This window comes from Pelophylax lessonae (genome assembly GCF_965119305.1).
Source record: "Pelophylax lessonae genome assembly, chromosome: 1".
NCBI classification, from domain to species: Eukaryota; Metazoa; Chordata; class Amphibia; order Anura; family Ranidae; genus Pelophylax; species Pelophylax lessonae.
Window position 1 is genome coordinate 682,462,901 of NC_138768.1, and position 22,546 is coordinate 682,485,446.

General features: G+C 46.5%; 1 protein-coding gene across 9 annotated transcripts in view; it reads left to right on the forward strand.

The window, feature by feature from the left end:
- Window positions 1-418: 418 nt before the first annotated feature.
- The window catches only part of RAPGEF2 (Rap guanine nucleotide exchange factor 2), a 455,748-nt gene continuing 433,620 nt past the window's right edge, over window positions 419-22,546 (forward strand). For 6 of the 9 annotated variants that reach the window (XM_082243613.1, XM_082243622.1, XM_082243624.1 and 3 more), the window contains exon 1: window positions 420-737. In XM_082243613.1, coding sequence (XP_082099739.1) covers window positions 669-737 — 69 coding nt within the window. In that variant the 5' untranslated portion in view covers window positions 420-668. Of the gene's footprint in view, window positions 738-22,546 lie in introns of all 9 variants that reach the window. The other 3 variants (XM_082243629.1, XM_082243614.1, XM_082243627.1) reach the window with 1 other exon arrangement.

Sequence of the window (22,546 nt, forward strand, 5' to 3'; positions counted from 1 at the left end):
GGAAGGGTGACCTATGTCTATAATAGAGGAATGTGGAGTTTCTCTGGAAGGGTGACCTATGTCTATAATGGAGGAATGTGGAGTTTCTCTCTCTGGGAGGGTGACCTATGTCTATAATGGAGGAATGTGTAGTTTCTGTCTCTGGGAGGGTAACCTATGTCTATAATGGAGGAATAGGATAGGATTACACCCAGGTAATATAGTCTGTGTATAATATAATGCAGAACGGATGTGCGAGGATCAGACAATGCGGCTCCCCTCACGAGTCTCCTAGTTCGGTCTCAGCCCGCCCCACCTGTCTGTCTGTGCAGCGGATACCTGCACTTCCCGCGTGCTCCGGCAGGGGGCTGCATAGAGCCGACAAGTGCGTTCCAAGGCTGAGACAGGAAGGGGAAGGAAGGGGCGGTGTGGCAGTGTTTCTCCCCCCTCCCTCTTCCTGCCCTGTGTGATGCTCCTGTGTGCCCCTCTTACCATGGCTGCAGTACTCAGAGCCCAGTGTGTGCCCGCTGAGGGGATGAGCCCGCCCGGGAGTCTATGAATGCCAGGCCGGGCCTCTTTCCCGCACTTTCAGCGCCGCACAATAGAGCTGATAACTCCGGACTAGTTGGTGTCGGGGCGGGCGGTGTAGCGGACTCCAGGCTCTTCTCCCGGGACTTACCTCCACCGACATGGCGTCCTATGTGGATAACAGTTTCCGACAGGCTGTCATGAAGCCCCCGGCTGACAGGAGCCCCCAGGTATGAACTCTGAACTGTCCGTGTGTCCTGTGTGTAGGGGGAACGACTGACAGCTGGGGCAGGGCACGTCCATGGCAGTACTGCTTACCTTCTGGATGTCACACCAACCCCTTAGATTGGGGCCCCTCGGGGGAGTGACTGTATTGTTGATCTGGGGGCCCCTCGGGGGAATTCCTGTATTGTTGATCTGGGGCCCCTCAGGGGAGTGCCTGTATTGTAGATCTGGGGCCCCTCAGGGGAGTGCCTGTATTGTAGATCTGGGGCCCCTCAGGGGAGTGCCTGTATTGTTCATCTGGGGCCCCTCAGGGGAGTGCCTGTATTGTAGATCTAGGGCTCCTTGGGGGGAGTGCCTGTATTGTAGACCTGGGGCCCCCGGGGGTGGGGGGAGTGGCTGTATTGTACATCTGGGGCTCCTTGGGGGAGTGGCTGTGTGTGTGTGTACATCTGGGGCCGCCTCAGGGGAGTGGCTGTGTGTGTGTACATCTGGGGCCGCCTCAGGGGAGTGGCTGTGTGTGTGTACATCTGGGGCCGCCTCGCCTCAGGGGAGTGGTTGTGTGTGTACATCTGGGGCCTCCTCAGGGGAGTGGCTGTGTGTGTACATCTGGGGCCTCCTCAGGGGAGTGGCTGTGTGTGTACATCTGGGGCCTCCTCAGGGGAGTGGCTGTGTGTGTACATCTGGGGCCTCCTCAGGGGAGTGGCTGTGTGTGTACATCTGGGGCCTCCTCAGGGGAGTGGCTGTGTGTGTACATCTGGGGCCTCCTCAGGGGAGTGGCTGTGTGTGTACATCTGGGGCCTCCTCAGGGGAGTGGCTGTGTGTGTACATCTGGGGCCTCCTCAGGGGAGTGGCTGTGTGTGTACATTTGGGGCCTCCTCAGGGGAGTGGCTGTGTGTGTACATCTGGGGCCTCCTCAGGGGAGTGGCTGTGTGTGTACATCTGGGGCCTCCTCAGGGGAGTGGCTGTGTGTGAACATCTGGGGCATCCTCAGGAGAGTGGTTGTGTGTGTACATCTGGGGCCTCCTCAGGAGAGTGGTTGTGTGTGTACATCTGGGGCCTCCTCAGGGGAGTGGCTGTGTGTGTACATCTGGGGCCTCCTCAGGGGAGTGGCTGTGTGTGTACATCTGGGGCCTCCTCAGGGGAGTGGCTGTGTGTGTACATCTGGGGCCTCCTCAGGAGAGTGGCTGTGTGTGTACATCTGGGGCCTCCTCAGGAGAGTGGCTTTGTGTGTACATCTGGGGCCTCCTCAGGAGAGTGGCTTTGTGTGTACATCTGGGGCCTCCTCAGGAGAGTGGTTGTGTGTGTACACCTGGGGCATCCTCAGGAGAGTGGTTGTGTGTGTACACCTGGGGCATCCTCAGGATAGTGGTTGTGTGTGTACATCTGGGGCCTCCTCAGGGGAGTGGTTGTGTGTGTACATCTGGGGCCTCCTCAGGGGAGTGGCTGTGTGTGTACATTTGGGGCCTCCTCAGGGGAGTGGCTGTGTGTGTGTACATTTGGGGCCTCCTCAGGGGAGTGGCTGTGTGTGTGTACATTTGGGGCCTCCTCAGGGGTGTGGCTGTGTGTGTGTACATTTGGGGCCTCCTCAGGGGAGTGGCTGTGTGTGTGTACATTTGGGGCCTCCTCAGGGGAGTGGCTGTGTGTGTGTACATTTGGGGCCTCCTCAGGGGAGTGGCTGTGTGTGTGTACATTTGGGGCCTCCTCAGGGGAGTGGCTGTGTGTGTGTACATTTGGGGCCTCCTCAGGGGAGTGGCTGTGTGTGTGTGTACATTTGGGGCCTCCTCAGGGGAGTGGCTGTGTGTGTGTACATTTGGGGCCTCCTCAGGGGAGTGGCTGTGTGTGTGTACATTTGGGGCCTCCTCAGGGGAGTGGCTGTGTGTGTGTACATTTGGGGCCTCCTCAGGGGAGTGGCTGTGTGTGTGTACATTTGGGGCCTCCTCAGGGGAGTGGCTGTGTGTACATTTGGGGCCTCCTCAGGGGAGTGGCTGTGTGTGTACATTTGGGGCCTCCTCAGGGGAGTGGCTGTGTGTGTGTGTACATTTGGGGCCTCCTCAGGGGAGTGGCTGTGTGTGTGTGTACATTTGGGGCCTCCTCAGGGGAGTGGCTGTGTGTGTGTACATTTGGGGCCTCCTCAGGGGAGTGGCTGTGTGTGTGTACATTTGGGGCCTCCTCAGGGGAGTGGCTGTGTGTGTGTACATTTGGGGCCTCCTCAGGGGAGTGGCTGTGTGTGTACATTTGGGGCCTCCTCAGGGGAGTGGCTGTGTGTGTGTGTACATTTGGGGCCTCCTCAGGGGAGTGGCTGTGTGTGTGTACATTTGGGGCCTCCTCAGGGGAGTGGCTGTGTGTGTGTGTACATCTGGGGCCTCCTCAGGGGAGTGGCTGTGTGTGTGTACATTTGGGGCCTCCTCAGGGGAGTGGCTGTGTGTGTGTACATTTGGGGCCTCCTCAGGGGAGTGGCTGTGTGTGTGTACATTTGGGGCCTCCTCAGGGGAGTGGCTGTGTGTGTACATTTAGGGCCTCCTCAGGGGAGTGGTTGTGTGTGTACATCTGGGGCCGTCTCAGGGGAGTGACTGTGTTTTTACATCTTGGGGCCCCACGGGGGGTTAGGTTGTGTCCTAGCTCCGGGGGCTCCCCCATTCCAGTGTGTTACAAATTCCAATCATTGTGGCACCCCCAGTTGGGTGTCGGTCTTCATTGATCACCAAAAAGGAGCAGTATTGTTTACCTCTGGTACCTCTATTCTTGTAAAGTTCACCACACACCATGCAATCTGATTGTATGATTTCTTTTAGATCTACCAGCACCTCTGTAGTACAAGCCTACTCCTGATTGGGTAGACTACACAGCCTGCCACATTACAAAGATCTCCTAAATCTGAAGTTTATTGTGTGGGCAGATTGTGATGTGTGTGGTGACCTCTGTGGACTTTATTTTGAGTTGGCTTTGATTGTATTTGGCTAAACTTTTCATATGAAGTGTATCTGTGGTTAGGCCGCATTTGTCAAATTGTCGGTAAGCCCCCACCCCCTTCCACCTCTGTTTCCTGTGCGATCCTCTTTCTATTGTCTGATGTGTACATTGTCAGATTCTGCTGTCATTGTGTAATGTTGTCACAGTGAGCTGTCAGTGTCACCCGTAGGTAGCCGGCTCTTCCTCTTACTCTTCCTGATACTGAAGTGTGGCCCTCAGTGCACTCACTATTGGTTTAGGTGAGCTTTCCATAGAGTTCTGTAATAGTCCAGCCCCGAGGATTCTTACCATACAATGTAAACTTTGATCACCACGGCTTTTTAACCCACACTGCAACGAAGCCTAAACAATGAAAGGGATTACTTCACTGTTATGTTGAAGAATTCTTTCTGATCCTTTGTTAGGTAAAGCTCACTTACAACTGATGTATCCTAAGTCTGGTTTATCGCTGTGACAAGTGTCATTATTGGTCCTACGACTTTGTGTTCATGTTGGGCTGCTGCAGTTTTTTGTTGCTTGGCACATTTTTCCGGGAATTGCCTTCACATCAGATCAGCAAGTCACATGCACTTACTTCCTTTGTAACAAAATCACACAGCAGATGTAGAGGTCACAGGGCGTCAGGATAGTGGTGTGCTCTGACCCTTTCCCTGGCTTGTCATTGGTGCAGTAACTATTCCTTCTACCTGTGTATTGTTGGCCAGTCCCTCATTTCAGGGAGATTGCAGGGGAATATATTGTCCATCCTACTTATCTAGAGCAGCGGTCAACTCGAAAATCATAGAGGGCTGCGCAACAGCAGCTCATTTTTATGCTATATAAGGTGTATTACATTGTGTTAGGCAGCCTGGTCACAGGTTGTAGCGCACCTCAACATGTTGCATTTTTGTTATTAAAGCATGCACTTAAGATGGAGGGGGAATAAAATAAGCCAGCATTGGTACCAGTGGACGCAATATTAACTCACAGCATTGGTGCCAACGGATGCAAAAATAACCCGCAGCATTTGTGCTGGCTGATGCGATCACAACCCCACAGCATTGGTGTCAGTGGACGCAATGATAACCCTCCAGCATCACTGTCAGTGCGTGCAATAATAACCCTCCAGCATGGCTGTCATGAAAGCAGTATTAACCCCCAACATTGGTGCCAGCAGACGCAGTAATAACCCCAAGCACTGGTACAAGCGGATGCGATAATAACCTGCAGTGTTGGTGCCAGCAGATGCAATAATAACCTGCAGTGTTGGTGCCAGCAGATGCAATAATAACCCGCAGCGTTGGTGCCGGTGGACTCAATAATAACCTACAGTGTTGGTGCCAGCGGATGCAATAATAACCCGCAGCTTTGGTGCCGGCGGACGCAATAATAACCCGCAGCATTGGTACCGGCGGACGCAATAATAACCCGCAGCATTGGTACCGGCGGACGCAATAATAACTCGCAGCATTGGTGCCGGCGGACGCAATAATAACCCGCAGCATTGGTGGCGGCAGACGCAATAATAACCCTCAGCATTGGTTCCGGGCGGACGCAATAATAACCCGCAGCATTGGTGCCGGCGGACGCAATAATAACCCGCAGCATTGGTGCCGGCGGACGCAATAATAACCCGCAGCATTGGTGGCGGCAGACGCAATAATAACCCTCAGCATTGGTGCTGACGGACGCAATAATAACTCGCAACATTGGTGGCGGCGGACGCAATAATAACCCGCAGCATTGGTGGCGGCGGACGCAATAATACCCGCAGCATTGGTGGCGGCGGACGCAATAATACCCGCAGCATTGTGGCAGCGGACGCAATAATACCCGCAGCATTGGTGGCAGCGGATGCAATAATAACCCGCAGCATTGGTGCCAGCGGACGCAATAATAACCCGCAGCATTGGTCCCGGCGGACGCAATAATAACCCGCAGCATTGGTGCCAGCGGATGCAATAATAACCCGCAGCATTGGTGCCAGCGGATGCAATAATAACCCGCAGCATTGGTGCCAGCGGACGCAATAATAACCCGCAGCATTGGTCCCGGCGGACGCAATAATAACCCGCAGCATTGGTGCCGGCGGACGCAATAATAACCCGCAGCATTGGTGCCGGCGGACGCAATAATAACCCGCAGCATTGGTTCCCGGCGGACGCAATAATAACCCGCAGCATTGGTGCCGGCGGAGGCAATAATAACCCGCAGCATTGGTTCCCGGCGGACGCAATAATAACCCGCAGCATTGGTGCCGGCGGACGCAATAATAACCTGCAGCATTGGTGCCGGCGGACGCAATAATAACCTGCAGCATTGGTGCCGGCGGACGCAATAATAACCCGCAGCATTATTGGTGGTATGCTATTTAGACCTCCCTTCATCAGTAGTCCATGGCAGTGCTGTTAGCCCCCTCAACCTGTTCCTGCACTGATGGTCATTGGCATTGTTATTTAAAAGCCCCCTCCCAAATGGTTCATCAGTTGCAGGACTCTTGCACCCCCCCCCCCCCCAGTGAATAAAGAAAGAGAAAATTACTTTTAAAAGGAATTAAACTCAAAAGCAAACTTTTTTTTATTTTTAGCTTTCTTTCCTTTATTTGCACCTGGTAACCTGGGCATATGATGGGTGCTTACTTACGGGTTTCAGATTTTATTTATGTAAAACCGTTTAAAGGGAACAAAACTGTTTGCTGTCGCTGATTATGAATTATTAGCTGGATTATGGTGTCAAATTGTTTTGTAGTGTATCTAAATCAGCTACTACATCTAACACTCCCTTCCCCCAGATTAACAATGCTGCTGTCCAAAGGTGGGCACCTTTTATCCAGAGTGTAGGCACTCTAATACACTAGGTTTGTTTCTGGCCAGATCACCAGGTAAAAACCAAGAGAAAAAAGATAACTAATGCAGCCACCACATCTAAGGATTGGTTAGCTGCCATATATTATGTTTTTGGTTTTGGGTTTAATGCGCTTTAATGATTTCACCCAGGCCATTTCAGGTAAGGCAGTTGAAGGCATTTCAGTACAGCTGAGTCTCTAAGCTGCCCAATCCAGCCTTTGTACACACCTGCCCCCCTGCTGGCACATCATGCAATACACTGACAAGGTGGGTTAAATAGGGTGAGACTAGCAGACACAGATCTGACTGGCAATGTGGGCGGACAGGGCTAGTGGCAGCACTACTACTGCAATCCTCTGGTGCCCAGCAGGTGGGTGACCCAGCCCAACACATAGCAGGCATATGAGGCACATACAGTGGCCATATATTGGGCACCTGTGCTTTAGATTAATAAAGATTGATGGCACTTCCACTTTAGAGCAGTCTACTCACTTTTTTTAAGCACTTAAGATATGACAAAAAATGCCAAATATGTTTGGAGCTGCCATAGTTGTATACTAATTCACAATTAGTCACACCTGATTCCTAGTCACAATGTTATAAGATCATATTTACAAAGCCGTGAGTGTGACATTCACCAGGCATTCCTTGGTGGGTAATCATTCACTTGGTATGGAAATACATTTGTCAGCAACACTCCGGTCAGCGCTCTCAGCCATTGGCTGGGAGTGCTAATCAGGAGGCGGTTAGCAGACCTATTTCAGTCATGCCCCTTTAACAGAAACATCTGTCAGACCAGCTGCAGTACACACGGTCTGAATGTCAGACGGTTTCTGTTAAAATCAGCCGATGCCGCCCAACGTTTGGCCCATGTGTACTAGGCTTTAACATTGCTGTGGATGGCAAGGTGAGGTAAAATGGTTGCTATGGGGAATGGCACTAGTTGAGGTAGAAGTTGCCTTTGCCAGTTTTTATGTCTCCCCTATGAAGCCAGCCATTACTGATCGCTCCTATGAGAACATTGCTCCCTGGATCCTCGGCTGTAGTTCTTTTTTCAGACTCTGATTGCTGTGATCCACGTGTGTCTCAGGGCAGTGGCTTAGAAAGGCAGTTGGACAAGCATTATCAGAAGGAGGGTATCCGTGGCAGGCTCTATAGGCGCTTTTCCACTGCATGGAACGGATCGGTTTGGCGCTTTTCCACTGCATGGTACCGCATGGTACGGGTTAGAACGGTTCGGTACGGTTTGGTACTGTCAGTATAGGTTCCCTTTAAGGCCCCTTTCACACATAGGGTCCGTTCAGTTCTTCAGTTCAGTCACGTCAAAATGTATCAGTTTTCCAACAGTTTTCCAACAGTTTTCCATCAGTTTTCCATCAGTTTTCCATCAGTTTTCCAACAGTTTTCCATCAGTTTTCCAACAGTTTTCCATCCGTTGTCATCCGTTTTTCATCAGTTGTTATCCGTTTTTCATCCGATCCGTTTTTTTTTGATGGATGAAAAATAGGGCATTCACTCATTCAAAAAAATGGACATTGACGGAAGTGGATGAAAACGGATGTTAACTGATGATCATCCGTTGTCATCTGTTTTTACATAGAGATACATTGATGTCCGTTTTTCATCTGTCAACGGATGGATGAAAAACGGACAAATGGACAGCATGTGTGAAAGGAACCTTAAAAGGGGCCTTAGACCCGGTTCACACTCATGCGAGTGCCGGGTTCGCATGTAATGTCGGAGCGCACTGCTCCGACATTACATGCGATCAGCTGTGCGGTGCGAGTTTAGCCATACAGTTTGTATGGCTAAATTCGCATCGCACCCGGTGCAAACACGCACAGGAGGCATTTTTGCAGCCGCATCAGGATCGGATCGCACAGCGGTTCACACTTGTGCGATCCCATCCTGTGCGAACTGCACGATCGCACTGCGATATGCGATCAAACTGGGGGTGTCGTTAAGATTACATTGACACCCCCAGCGTATCGCATATGGCAGTGTGAACTGCCGGGGGTGCGTGTGCGATGCGGGAAAAGGCTGCGAATTCGCAGCCTTCCCGCATCGCAATAGTGTGACCCGAGCCTAAATCTGAATAAAGGCTGTCTATGCTCCATGTCTTGCTGTGGAAGCTATATGGACATCCAGCTGTGTATGATGCAGTGTATTTGTGTATCTGACATGAAGGTTTGCATTAGGGCTGCACGATATTGGGCTAAACATCGCGATATTTCGTTTTTAACGATATATATCGCGATATTTCTCTCGGACAGTCTCCGGAGGAGGGATCAGTGAGCAACGCTCAGCTTTCTGCCAGGGGATCCGCCACACTTGTAGAACTTCTCCCGCCTGGACAGCCCGAGCCTTGTGTCGGAGCCGGAGTGTAGAGGAAGCGGGCTGAGTGAAGTGTCGGTAGCAGCCTTTGTCCCGCGGTGCTCTTCCGCCATGCTCCGGACGTCTCTCCCCCCTCTCCTGCTGCTTTGCACTGTAGCGCTCTGCAGCCTCTCCGCCACCATGCAATCCGCCCTGCACTCCAGCCCTCCCAGCTCTGCCTCTTTGTCAACAGCCGACCATTACTCCGCCCATTGTCTCTCCATTGAATCGATTTACAAAACATTACAGCCTGATCCCGCCCCCAATGCAGCCAGGAGAGACAATGGGCGGAGTAATGGTTGGCTGGAGACTAGAGGCAGAGCTGGGAGGGAAGTGTGGGACGGATGTAATCACTGCGAGTCCTCCTCCTCCCCCCGAGTCCCGACTTCTCCCTGCCTCCCTGCCTGAATATTGTGTCTTCGGCGATATGAATATTGCCCATGCCTGCAGAACGATAGTCGATATCACATCGACTATCATTCAGCCCTAGTTTGCATTGTCAGGCACCTTAAAACTCTGCAAGGAAGGCATTGGCTAGTTCTAGTTATTCTTGCAAGACTGCACTGACACAATTCTAAGAGCGGCCTGGAGTGTTACCACACAGATAAGTTAGTTGTGGTTTAGGAGCACTTCTTTGCACTCATCTTATCTGTATCACTTCCTCCCAAGATTTCTTGTATATTTCATGTTCCTTATCACAGGGACAATCTGCTGAAGACAAGTGTTAGTAGAAGGCCTGTTCCTGTGGACAGCAGTGTGTGGTTTTGGCCAATTAACACATCAATGCTGAGTGAAACTACACACAAAAGAAGTGCTGCATTGCATTGCTCATTGTTATGAGGGAGAGTCCCATAATGTTTATAGCTGGGTGAGTTTTTTCTTCATTCAACCAGATTCCTACATCCACACAAGCTATGTGGATTCAGGGATCGCCACTGCTGTGCTATAGTATTCTGACAGGGAGTCCTGGTTCACACTGGTGCGATGCTGGAAACTCTGGGACTTGCACAAAAATGACCCTTACAGTGCCCCCCACACTGCAAGGGTTAAATGCTTGTTAACTCTGAGTAGTAGAGAAATAAAGTACAATACTTACCTTTTTTAGCTCTGGAAAGCTTCTGCGCCCTGGAGGCTGTGGGCGCCCCCCCCCCCATTCTTGAATACAATGCAGGACTGTTGACCCTGCGTTGTACTTGATATCACTGTTGGTGGTAATGTCTGATCATATGGATGGGGGGAGCCTGCCAGAGTGCGCAGTCGGGTATTGCACCTTATTCCTCTGCCCATTGACCCTTGCAGTTCACAAGGGTAATTTTTGTGTAATTCCTACCATTGGGCAGCCTGTACGTTCTTACTTTGTTCTCAAAGCACAAAAAACACACCTGGATTATTTTAGACAATGTAGTGTACTTACAATGTACAATGTAGGGTATTTACATTTGTGTGTTGTAGTGCACTATAGCATAGCTACATTTCTATGTACTGTATAATGTATGTGTTTGGGGGCCCCAATCGAAATAGCTGCTACAAGATAATAGTGTGTATTCACCCTAAACCCTGACCTTATCTGTAGGCCTCATGCATGCTGGACATAGCAAAAATGCCAGTAGCTTTCACTATAGAATGAGTTTTGCATCGTTTTTTCAGTAGCTTTTTTTTTTAAACTTCTGGCTCAAAAACGCTCATAAACGCCGAATAGCTGCATTTTTTAGTGTTTTTTAGCTTTAGAACTAGTTCTGGATTTTTTTCCAGCCAACAAACGCTGAAAACAGCCAATGTGTGCATGGACATATAGGATAACATGCTGGGGAGTTTACTGGCTACAAAAAAAAAAGCAAATGAAGCCAAAAACAGCAGCTGTAAAAACGTCCCGTGTGCATGAGGCTGTAATGTACAGTTGTCGTGATGGGTGGACTGCCATTGCTGGCCTCTTGAAAAGGCTAGGTGTCTCTTTGATGTAATCTCTCGGAGTCTCTGACCCAGAATAAGCATACAGCAAATAAAAGCCAATGAGAAGTCAGAATAACTCCTCTCTAAGATTGTTCAGCATCATTATGGAAGCTATGGGAAAGAGGATTTGCAATGGCAGCCTCTGTATTGGCAGGTGTATTTTCAAGGAGAAGTACAGCCAGAGCTCGCAGGAGTGCAGTTCATTTTGAACTCCTGTGACCTGTTTTCAGCAGAAAGTGGGTTAAAGTCAAAGGCCCCTTTCACACGAATGATCCGATCAGATCCGCCTGTCAGTTTTTTAGGTGGACCTGATCGGATCCTCCATGCATCCCTATGGGGCAGTGGATGTCAGCGGTGACATGTCCACTGACACCCGCTGCCATTTGCATCCGATTCTGTCCGTCAAATCCGGATGGATGGAAACCCTATTTTCCATCCATCCTGGGGATGGGATCGGATGAGAGTGAACAGGCGGTCCACTCTCATCCGATTCCCCCATAGAGAGCAGCGGGGCTCTGAAACCTCCCTCTCCACACATAGAGCGGAAAGGGAGCTGTCACCTGCCCGCTGAGCAGCTCGGAGTCTGCCGACAGAGGCGGACTGTGTGAAAGAGCCAATATAGTAAAATAATGAACTAGACAGTACGCCCTCTTTTTTCTTTTTCTATTCTCACAGCAGGATGCCCCCAGTCCTAGAGGGCAGCAAGGTATCGATGAGATTATCCACAATTTGACCAGGCACCTGTGACACTACAGTCACCTGACTCTAGCGCAGGAGTGTGTTGTTCTTTAAAGTCTGCTGACGTCACAGAGCCGCTCCAGGCTTGGGCAAGATCGGGACCCGCCCACATGCCTGAACCCTCACCCAGTCCGGCCTCTCAGCGAGCTGCTGAGAGCCTGAGCCGGCAGCTCCCGCCCCTCCACAGCTCAGCGCTTCAGTGAACGAGGAAGAGACGAACCCAAGCCAGACATGCAGCTTTTTTTTTTTCTGACATAGCAAACAGTAGCGCATTAACTGTTTGCATTGCATTGTGGTGCTCTGAAACGCATGTATGTCAGAGCTGCATTGAATTAGTGCATTGGGGTGCAATTTATGGAACTTAAGGCTGCTCATAGCCCTTAGCACATCAATTTCTTTATCGCAACCGAGACAACAGGCCCCAAAGCAGGAGAGAATCTTTGTTGAAGGAATAGTGCAGACATCCACTTGAACTATCCAAATAGGTAAAATGCATCTGGAAATTGCTGTTCACGTGATTGAATACATTGTTTGTAGTGAAAATTCTCAGCATCTTTAGTAAATCTGTCCATTTACTCTGTCTACACTGGTTGCAAGAGATTCCCCTCTCTCCACATGTACCATCGGTAGTGATGTTCTAGTCCTTTGTGCATAGCTAAACACGGTCTGGCTTTCATTGGTCCTATGAAAGGCATTTCTTTTGATAAATAGGTCCCGTTATTTTCCCTGTGGAGCCATTTAAATACATTTTTAGGCAAATTGCAGTAATTGGCGACAAGATCTGTTGCCTCTGTCTAGGCTAAGTACCGGTCTTCATTAATCATCTGATAGTTGTGTAGCCTGTATGTTAGGACAGAAGTATATAGCATAAGAGTGGCTACTTGATATGTTTGATGAATTCATGGAAAGATTTTATTTCTACATGTTGGCAAGGAGGTAAGTGACAGATTGCCTATTCCTAAATAAGGCATCCAGACGGTACCAGCTTTCCTTGTATCCATAGCTGGCATCTTATAAATACTACGGCCACATGCCTTCTAAACTATTGTTTTGATGTAAGAACTAAAATGCTTCTTGCTTACAGTCTTCTAGAAAGATAAACTGCCTCCATTGATTGGGAAATAGTTTATTTTCAATGGAATCCTATCAAACAGCAGCTTATTTCACTATTTCTTTGTTTTGCCTGAAGCTGGTTGCTCTGATCCCCCAGGGAAAGGGAACACTGTTGCTTGCCAGTGATTCATAGATTTCTCAGGAGTACGGCTGAAAGGAAAACTACTGCTTAGATTTATCATGAAGGGAAAAATACAAATGTTTCCAAAATGTATTTAGTGGGGATGGTCACATGTAATATGTGGAGGATGCATTAATTTGTATTTGCAGGTGACAGGAACAAATTAGGGTTAGCACACAATTACCTGATCTGTGCAAATCCTTTTTAAACAGGCTTATAGTGTTGTGCTGGCAAGCTGCTGGTGATGTGGACTGTCTTTCTGTCCTTAGTGTAGTGTAGCAAGGACTTATCTGTCCTACTGATGAACGTGCCCTGTATTTTATCTGTGTACTACAAGGGTTTGTCATGTCACCCTGAGATATGCTTCTTGTGTATTTATTTGTCTGCTTTATGCTTTTCTTCAAGGGCCCATGTACACCGTAACATTTAAATACTCATGTTGCAATGCGCTAAAACACGCGTCTAACTATCCCATAATAACAGTACTACCGGGTACCACATACAGTGCTTTTTTTAAAAAAAGAAATACCATTTTTTCCCCCTGCATTTTAGTGCATTTGGTGGTCCATAGAAGTCAATGGCAATGTATCAAAACACATTACATGTATTTTGATGCATTGGCAACGGGCAAAAACAAGCTTTGTAAATAAGTCAAGATAAGAATAGCTACTCCCCCTGATGACGTCCGCTATGACGAAACACGCCCTGGAAGTGGACGATGGGTGGTACGAGGACCAACGTTTTGATGCTTGTTTATGACTATACGATTATGCTTGTTGTACTTTTGGCTCTGTGTGTAGTTTTTTAATGATTTATATATTAAACTGATACCTTTTTATTATTACACTATGAAAGTCTTTCTGTTTCATATGACCTGTTTGGAGGATATTTTGAGCATTTATGGAAGGGCTGTTGAAGCTCCATTGATTCCCTTGTTACAGTGATTATACATAGGGTGTGTTTTGACTAGGGATGCGCCGATCCGATATTAGGATTGGATACCGGCACTGATACTGCCGAAATGGCTGGATCGGGGGATCGGTAAAATTAACTGGCTCAGCTGTCCCTTACTTGCACGGAGCTGCTGATCCACGGGCTGATCCGGTTTTGCTGAGTCCCGGCTCAGCCGTCCCTTGGTGTAGTGGTAGTATGGGATGGGAGCCGCTACTTCCTGTATAGGACCGGCTCACAGGCGGAGTGATATCAGATGCACTCTGCCTGTGAATGGAGGAGCCGTACACATGATGCAGTCACTTTGCTCTGTACTGCAGCTGCGTGCATATTGTGTATGTGTGTAGTTCTGGATCGGTATCGGCAGATACACAATGCCAGGTATGGGGACTAGAAAAGTTGGATCGGTGCACCCCTCTGTTATAGGTGGTCCCGTCATTCGGTAAGGTGGATTTATATACACAAGTGCAGCTTTGGTAGAGGCTTTTCCTGCTATTTCTTCAGTTAAAGGGGAACCCATCTTCAGAAGGACACTTATTTTGTTTTTGAAACATTTTCATTTCTAAACAATTTTTGTGGTGTTCTTTCACCCAAATATATTGACTTTCTTTTCACATTATAATGTTTGTATATGTTGCATTTATATTTGAATGTATTTAATTATCACTTTTTTCTATGAGCACTGCACTTATTCTATATATTAAATAACAAGCTTTGGTCAGTGGTTGGTAACATGATGCACACCAAATTAAAAACTGCATTAACAACACTCAACATGCATCAACATGTCAACACGCATGTCCGTGCATAAACAAAACACACATTGATGTAGGACAGTGCACTAACGCTATGAAAAACGCACTTCTACACACGTTTAGATGTAAATGGGTCCTAAAGGGTGCAAGGCAGCAACTTCAGTAAATTGGTGAACTGATAGATCCTATCAATGGCAAAGGCCAGCAAGTTTAGAGGAAGCTTTCACAAGTGCTTCTAAGCGGCTCTGCAGCAGGATTCTTGTGTCTGTTCTCTAAGATTTTCTCTTCTCTTTTGAGAGCGATCATCAGAACTCACAATGGGTGGGATTATTACCTGGCCTGTACTTTTATGGTCTCAGTAATAGATGTTCCCAAAAACACATGATTACTGGCAACAATGTTATGTTAGTTAAAGGGGGGGGGGGGGGGTCGACCTGCTGTGCTATGCCTAAATAAAGAGCGGATGTCCTGGCAGTGTTCTTTGTAATGCACTTTAATGCCTTCGTTTTAGTTTTCATTGGACTGTACTTTTAGCTATGACCTCCGATTCAGATCCACACCTCACTCCTCTTGTAAACGGCAAAACTTGCAGTATTTGTTACATGAGTAAGGAGTGCTAAATTATTGTTGTTTATATAGGATAACTAATTGAATGCTAGTGGTGTAGGCAAGCTGTTTAGTACTCTCAGTACTAAATCCATTCTTAGATATTACTATAATAGATATTTGTACTGCCTGCTTGTACTTTAACGTTTGCTTTACAAATCGCAGTCATCCTCTGTATAGCAGATACCCTTTTTTAAAATCTGGTGGTGTGTAAAATCCCTCTTGCTGTGAGTGTGTCAGAGCTAGGACAGTGTCCAAGTTCTGTTGAGAACTCTGACTCCACTCTCTGTCCAGATGTCATCAAACAAGATGGCGGAGCCCAGAAGGAAAAGTTCTAAATTCCATCTTACTGTATTTCTCTTCACTGAACTAAAAAGAGAAACTGGAAATACAGTTCCATTTACAGGAAACCAGTATTTTTTATGCTTTAAAGCTGAAGTGCATTGTACACAAATAATACCTTCCCTTCCCTCCGCCCAATGCAATTAATATTTTTCAATTACATCATTTTGTTTTCAATAAATACTTCTTTTGAGACCCAGTAACATCATCACTGGTTCTGTCTGCTCACTTTGGGAGCAGTCATCAGGCTTCTATTTATGTCACTCACAGCATAGCTTCTTTCAAGCATTCTGTGAAAGTACACGTCCCTGAGATCCCTTTAGATGTGCATGCTTCTCCCTGCTAGCTACTGGGTGCTGCCGACTTTAGCTGTGCTGTCTGTTTATTGGTTGCTTAAACATGCACGCCTCAAGGGATGCCTGGGATGCGTTCTTTCACATTACAGGAATAAAATTATTGATGGCATAGAAAGGTAATTGCTGAGAGGTTGGCCAGTGACCGTATGTATCAGGAGAAGAGGTGTCTGTTGAAGGATGGAAGTTGTTTATACAGGAAACAAAGGTGGGCTCAAGATAGCCGCAACAGCTTCAAAGGGTAATATTGTGGCGATGCAAGTTTGTAGGGGTATGAGGGTAATTTGCAAAACAGGAGAGGACTTCCTGCAATTGTTTGGGTGGGGGGGAGGGAGAATTTCAGCTTTAAAGGGTAATTCCACTGCCACGGGTAAAAATGGCAAACAAAAACATGTATATAGCAAATAAAATTGTGACACTCATATTGTAATTGAATGGTATTAAAAATGAAATTTCCTTTTTAAACTGCAGCGCTGTAATTATCTGTAAAACGCAATGCAACATGGCTACCTGGAGGTATTCTGTGTACACAGATGATGTACAGACACCCCCAGAAATGTTATTTATGTGTGATTGGCTCACTGGTTTTCCCAGAAGTCTGCACTAAGATACAAGTCAGATTTTTGGCATTCCCTGCAACAAAATGTCATTTTGGTGAGATACTCCCAAAGGGAAATCACGCCTACAGGGATGCAGACCCTGTCACTTCCCTCATTAGAGCCTTGCAAGTTCAGCAGCTGATTAAAAAATCACATCACCTCTCCCATTCACATTCATTTTGCACATGGATATATACAGCTATTTCTCCAGAATAACAAATGATAGGAATCTACAACAAAATGTGTAAAATCCCTGCAATGTACATAGATCACCCAGCGATGCATGTTTGTTTTGTTTTTTCTCAACGAAAGTGGAGTTGCTCTTTAAGAAAATGTATGGTTGGTTGCTATGAGGTACGGAACTAAAACACATTTAGACCTGGAAAAACTGGTAACCTAAAATAAAAAGTAATGTGAATGTATAAAATAGCCATTTAATGCCAAATCATGTACATGTACATCATTTGGCTTTAAGGGGTTGTACTGGGATGATCCCTGCAGCTACAGGCAGGATTTTTTAAAACCAGCGGATTACTTTTTTTATAAAAGATATCCAAGCAGCTAATTAGCCAATGGATTGCTTTTACAGGTGGCTGGAGAGTTCGCCCTGCCCGCCGATGCCTCTCCGTGATCCAGCGGCGATTGCACCAGCTTACCACAGAGATTGTGGAGGACCAGAAGGTCTCTGATGCTCTCTGTGGTATAGGAAACAGGAAGCGACATCACTTCCAGTTTCCCGGATGTAAATGGCACCATTTTAAAATGAGTAGAGCGTCTGAACACACTGATCTTGGTTTGATCAGATTAGGGCAGAGGAGACATCCGAGGTCCCACAGACCCTAGGTCTCTCCATAAAGAGTACCTGTCACTACCTATTGCTGTTGCAAAGGATGTAGACATTTCTTGTAGCAACAATAAGAGCCGGTTCACACTAAGGCGACACGACTCCTTACTACTTCGGGGGCGACTTGTGCATTACAATGCACCACAACTTCGGAGTGACTCGCAGGGACTTCACATAATGGAAGTCTATGCAAGTCGCTCGAGGTCGCCCTGAAATAGTACTAGTACAGGACCCTTTTTCTAAGTCGGAGCGACTTGTGTCGCTCCTATTAGAACGGGTCCTGTAGCGGTCAATGGACCGCGAGGGAGCGCGACTTGTCAGGCTGACAAGTCGCCTGACAAGTCGCGCTAGTGTGAACGGACTCTTAATGTGATACTTTTTTTTAAAGAAACAGTGTAAAAAAATGTTAAGCGCTCTTGTCCCCCCATGCTCGCCCACAAAGGTGAAAGCATGTGTTGGTCCCACACACACATACGTTAACAGTGATTGCACCACACGTGAGGTATTGCCACGAACGTCAGAGTGAGAGAAATAATTTTAGCAGCAGACCTCCTCTGTACCTCTAGACTGGTAACCTGTAAAGGCTTTTAAAGCGTAGCCTGTGGAGATGTAGCTTGTCGCCATTCCATGAGCACGCACAATTTTAAAGTGTGACACGTTGGGTATCTATTTACTGGAAGTAATGCCGTCTTTTATATTTTACCAAAACATTGGTTATGTGTTTATGTGCCTTAAAATTCAGTAAAGTGTATTTTTTGAAAAAGATTTGAGTTTTGAACAATTGACAAAGACTGTGTGACATAAAAAAATTGCAAACCCCACCATTTTTTTTTTTCTACAGGGCCTCTGCTAAAAAAAAAAAATATATATATATATATATAAATATTTGGTTTGGGGGTTCTATGTAATTTTCAAGAAAAAAATACTGGTTTTTATTTGTAAACAAAAAGTGTGATAAAAAGGCCTGGTCTTCAAGTGGATAGTTATGCCAAAAAAATAAATTTGTAAGATAGTGATTGTAAAATCTCGTTTAAAAAAAATAACAAACCGTGTTATACTTGCCTCCTCTGTGCAGTTGGTTTTGCACAAGGTAGCCCAGATCCTCCTCTTCTTGGGTCCCTCATTCTTGCTCCTGGCCCCTTCCTTCTATCGAGTGCCCCCACAGCTAGCAGCTTGCTATGGGGCACCCGAGCCGAGCTGTAGCTCAGTGTGTCACACGGAGCTGCCGTTCGGCCCCGCCCCCTCTCTCTCCTGATTGGCTTACTGACTTGGACAGCCAGGGAGCCAATGGTACAGCGGCTATATCTGTATCAATCAAGAGGGAGAGACCCAGGTTGGCCAAGGGTCTCGTGGACATCATTGGACAGAGAGGTGGCAAAGGTAAGTGGGGTGCTGGGGGGGGGCTACTTCACACAGAAGGCATTAAGAGCCGGTTCACCCTATTATGACTTGCCAGTTGACTTGGTCAGCCTGACAAGTAGCGCACCGTCGGGTCCATTGAGTAGTGCAGGACCGGTTCTAATAGGAGCGACACAAGTTGCTCCGACTTAGAAAAAGGGTCCTGTACTACTTCGGGGCGATCTCGGAGCGACTTGCATAGACATTCAATATATGAAGTCCGTGCAAGTCGCGCCGAAGTCGCCGTGCACGCGACTTCACAGGTCGCCCCCGAAGTCGGAGCGACCTAATGTGAACGGGGTGTAAGATAAAAAAACCTTCCTGACTTTACAACTCCTTTAATATTTTGTTTTTACTTTGCAGTCTGTTGAAGGTGTTGGGCTGTAGTGGTATGACTGCATTCAACACAAACATGATAAAAAGAAAATAAATATTTCTCTTCTTTTGTTGAGTAGTTATTGCCTAATGTGAAAGGAGTGACTGGCAGGCGTGGGTGAAGAGGGTAATGAGTAAGAAATGTATCAATTGCTATGGCAGGTAATACAAAGATACTATTGTAACTTTACCACTTATCATTTCTTTTGTTCTTTGTATCCTTCTTGGAAATACAAAATATCCTTGTGTGTGTGTATATCTCCTTTTCAGAGTTTTCTAATTGCCTATTAGAATCCAGAATCCTAAAGTATTACAAAAGATCTTTTTGCACGTGACTGGATGTAATCCTGTTAATCTTCATGTGTAAACCTCTTTGTGCTCTGTATAGCTGTAGCTTGGGCTGCATAGACGTCTACAGAGCTGCGCATTTCCCTTTAATTGCTTTTGCCATGATCACTTGCTGCCTGCTGCTTCATACAAGTCATTCTGTGTTTGTTATTTTGTCTGTTTGTAAATGAATAGATGGCCACATCACTTTCTCCATATGGTCCAAGCTATAGAATAAAGACTGTGCAAATCTTAGGATTTGATACCCTCAGAGATACAAGTTTTAGCCAACTGTTTTTTTTCCTCTATTGTTAATGAAAAGGCTTCAGAATCCTACTTTGTATAATTGTGCAGTTGCCAATTTCTGAGTGCACACAAATTTGTAGTATTATGGGCTGGGGGCCTTCCTGAATGGAGATAGGTAGGAAGATAGATACTCCCTTTGCATTGTTATTGGTAAGTCCAATCAATCTACTTACTCCTTGCATAGTTGTTGGTAAGTAGATTAATTGTACAATAAGATTATTATGGGTTTGGATTGAGCCTTGTGAAAATGGTGATGGTTTTAGTCATTGAAAAAATAAAGCATTATTCATCATCGGGAATATATTACAGCAAGTTGTGCATTTAATAATTGCTTAGTGTCATCCTTAGTATTGCATTTTTTTTCTAAATGACAAACAATGCTGATTAGTTGTTTTATATAAATGGACAGTTTGATGACCGTTTAAGTTTATATGTTACACTTTTATTGCAAATATAGCTTTGATCTTACATCAAACAAGTCGTTTAGCTGAATGTGTTTAACAGGGAGAGCTGTTCTATATGATTTCTCATTCAGTCTCTTATCTTTAATAATGTATGTGTCATGGTTATTCATTTCTTTCTTCCTCTTGTGGTGACTTTTGCTCATCCAATTTCTTGTTGTCTTGGAACTTGGTAAATATTTTCTCATTATGCCTGTATAATGCCTGCCATAGATGGTGTGATTTACTTTGCCTCTGATTTCCCCATCCACACAGTTCAGGTTGATGTGGGAATCCCTTCTGCAGAGCTATTATGTTCTTATGGCGGCAAGGGAGGGGGGGGGGTGGTGGTTTTGGCTGTCCCTCCCCTGTCCCTCCCCTGTCCCTCTCCGGGAGAGCACAGGGATCATTGCGTGTGGTAATCACATTAAAAAAATCTAACAGGCTGGTTGTACCCAAATTGATCGTTCGATCCCTGCTGAACCAACCAAGATTCAAACTGTCTATGACCAGCTTAAAGGGGTTTAAGTTTTTTATTTTTTAATCCTACTGCATTCTATGCAGTAAGATAAGAAGCCTTCTGTGTGCAGCGGCCCACCCTCAGCCTCTATAATACTTACCTGACCCCAGTCTAGTTCCAGCAATATTGCAGGAGTGTCTCAGCTGCCCGGGGCTCCCCTCCCTATTGGCTGAGACAGCAGCGTGGCGTCATTGGCTCCCGCTGTTGTCAATCAAAGTCAGTCAGCCAATGAGGAGAGGAAGGGGGCCAGACTGTGGCTTTGTGTCTGAATGGACACACGGAGCTGTGGCTCGGCTCGGGTTTCCCCCATAGCAAGCTGCTTGCTGTGGGGGCACTCGGCAGGAGGGAGGGGCCAGGATCACTGACGAGGGAGATGAAAAGTGGATGGTCCAGGCTGCTCTGTGCAAAACCACTGCACAGGGCAAGTAAGAGCCCATTCACACTGCAGCGGCACGACTCTGTACTACTTTGGGGGCGACTTGTGAAGTCCGTGCACCGCGACTTCGGCACGACTTGCACGGACTTCATATAATGAATGTCTATGCAAGTCCCCCCGAAGTAGTACAGGACCCTTTTTCTAAGTTGGAGCGACTTGTGTCGCTCCTATTAGAACGGGTCCTGTAGCAGTCAATGGACCGTGAGGGACCGCGACTTGTCAGGCTGACAAGTCGCCTGACAAGTCGCTCTAGTGTGAATGGAGCCTAAGTATAACATGTTTATTGTTTTTAACTAAAAAAAAAAAAACAAGCTTTAGTATCACTTTAAGATCAGTTAAGATGGGGATGTGCTCACCCTAGCCTCAATGCTTAAACATAACCTTTATTATCACCGTTAAAATGCGGTGACTCACTTATCACCCTTTTTAAATGTTCTTGTATGCATCCCTGACGAAGCTCTTAGCCATAAAGTGAAACCTGTTGTTATCTTATGGGTACATGTACACTCAGGTCAGGCATTTATAGTAGTTTAGAAGCAGATTTGTTTAAAAGCATTTTTCTGAAAGCAAAAAAGTTGTGTTCAGGGCGGTAGTTTGGTTTAGTTTTGGTTTGGTTTGAAATGTCAAATGCATGCAATAGCGTATAAACGCGTAGTAACTCACATTTTTGTTTATAGGTGTTTTCAAGAGAGAGAGAAAAAAAAACGCTTCTAAATGCAAACGCTTACAAACGCCACTGAAGGCGCCTAAATGCGGCATGTAAAATAACCGGACATTTTAACAGTTGGTTACTAGCTGTCAAGTTCCAGCCTTCAGAAGAGATTTGCAATTGTCCTGTGTGCCTAACTCCACAAAATTTCCCTTATTTTTTGACCAAGTTACAGTGTTCACCAGGACAAAAAATTAAGTCTTCGAATGCGGCAAACGGGTGGCAATAAAACATACGGAGGTTTTAATCCCCAACCACTCTTGCAAAAAAATAAAATAAAAAAAGGGCTTAGCTTAAGATACACTTTTAAGGCTTATTCAGACGATCTGCGGTGACCTGTGCTTTTCCGCTCTGGATAAATGCAGGATATCTGTGTCCTGTTCACACCACGTTGCTGGTGTGATGTGCAGTGTGGCACTGGATGGCACTGCATGTCAGCTCAATGCACCTGTGAACCTTACCTAACCTAGTGATCACTTCATATTCATTCTGCACCTACTTAGCTGTAGTTTAATCAGTAATCCTGCTTTTGCCCAGCTTTTATTCAAATATAAAATAGTGCTCTTGTTTGCCCACTATTGTTAAAGTGATTGTAAATGATTGATTGATATGTATGTATATATATATATATATATATATATATATATATATATATATATATATATATACTTTTTTTTTTATCTAAAAAGATGTTCAACTTTTTCTGTGGTATTGCACAGAGTGGTCTCTTACCACCTCTTCTGGAGTCCCCTGCTGGAGCTGT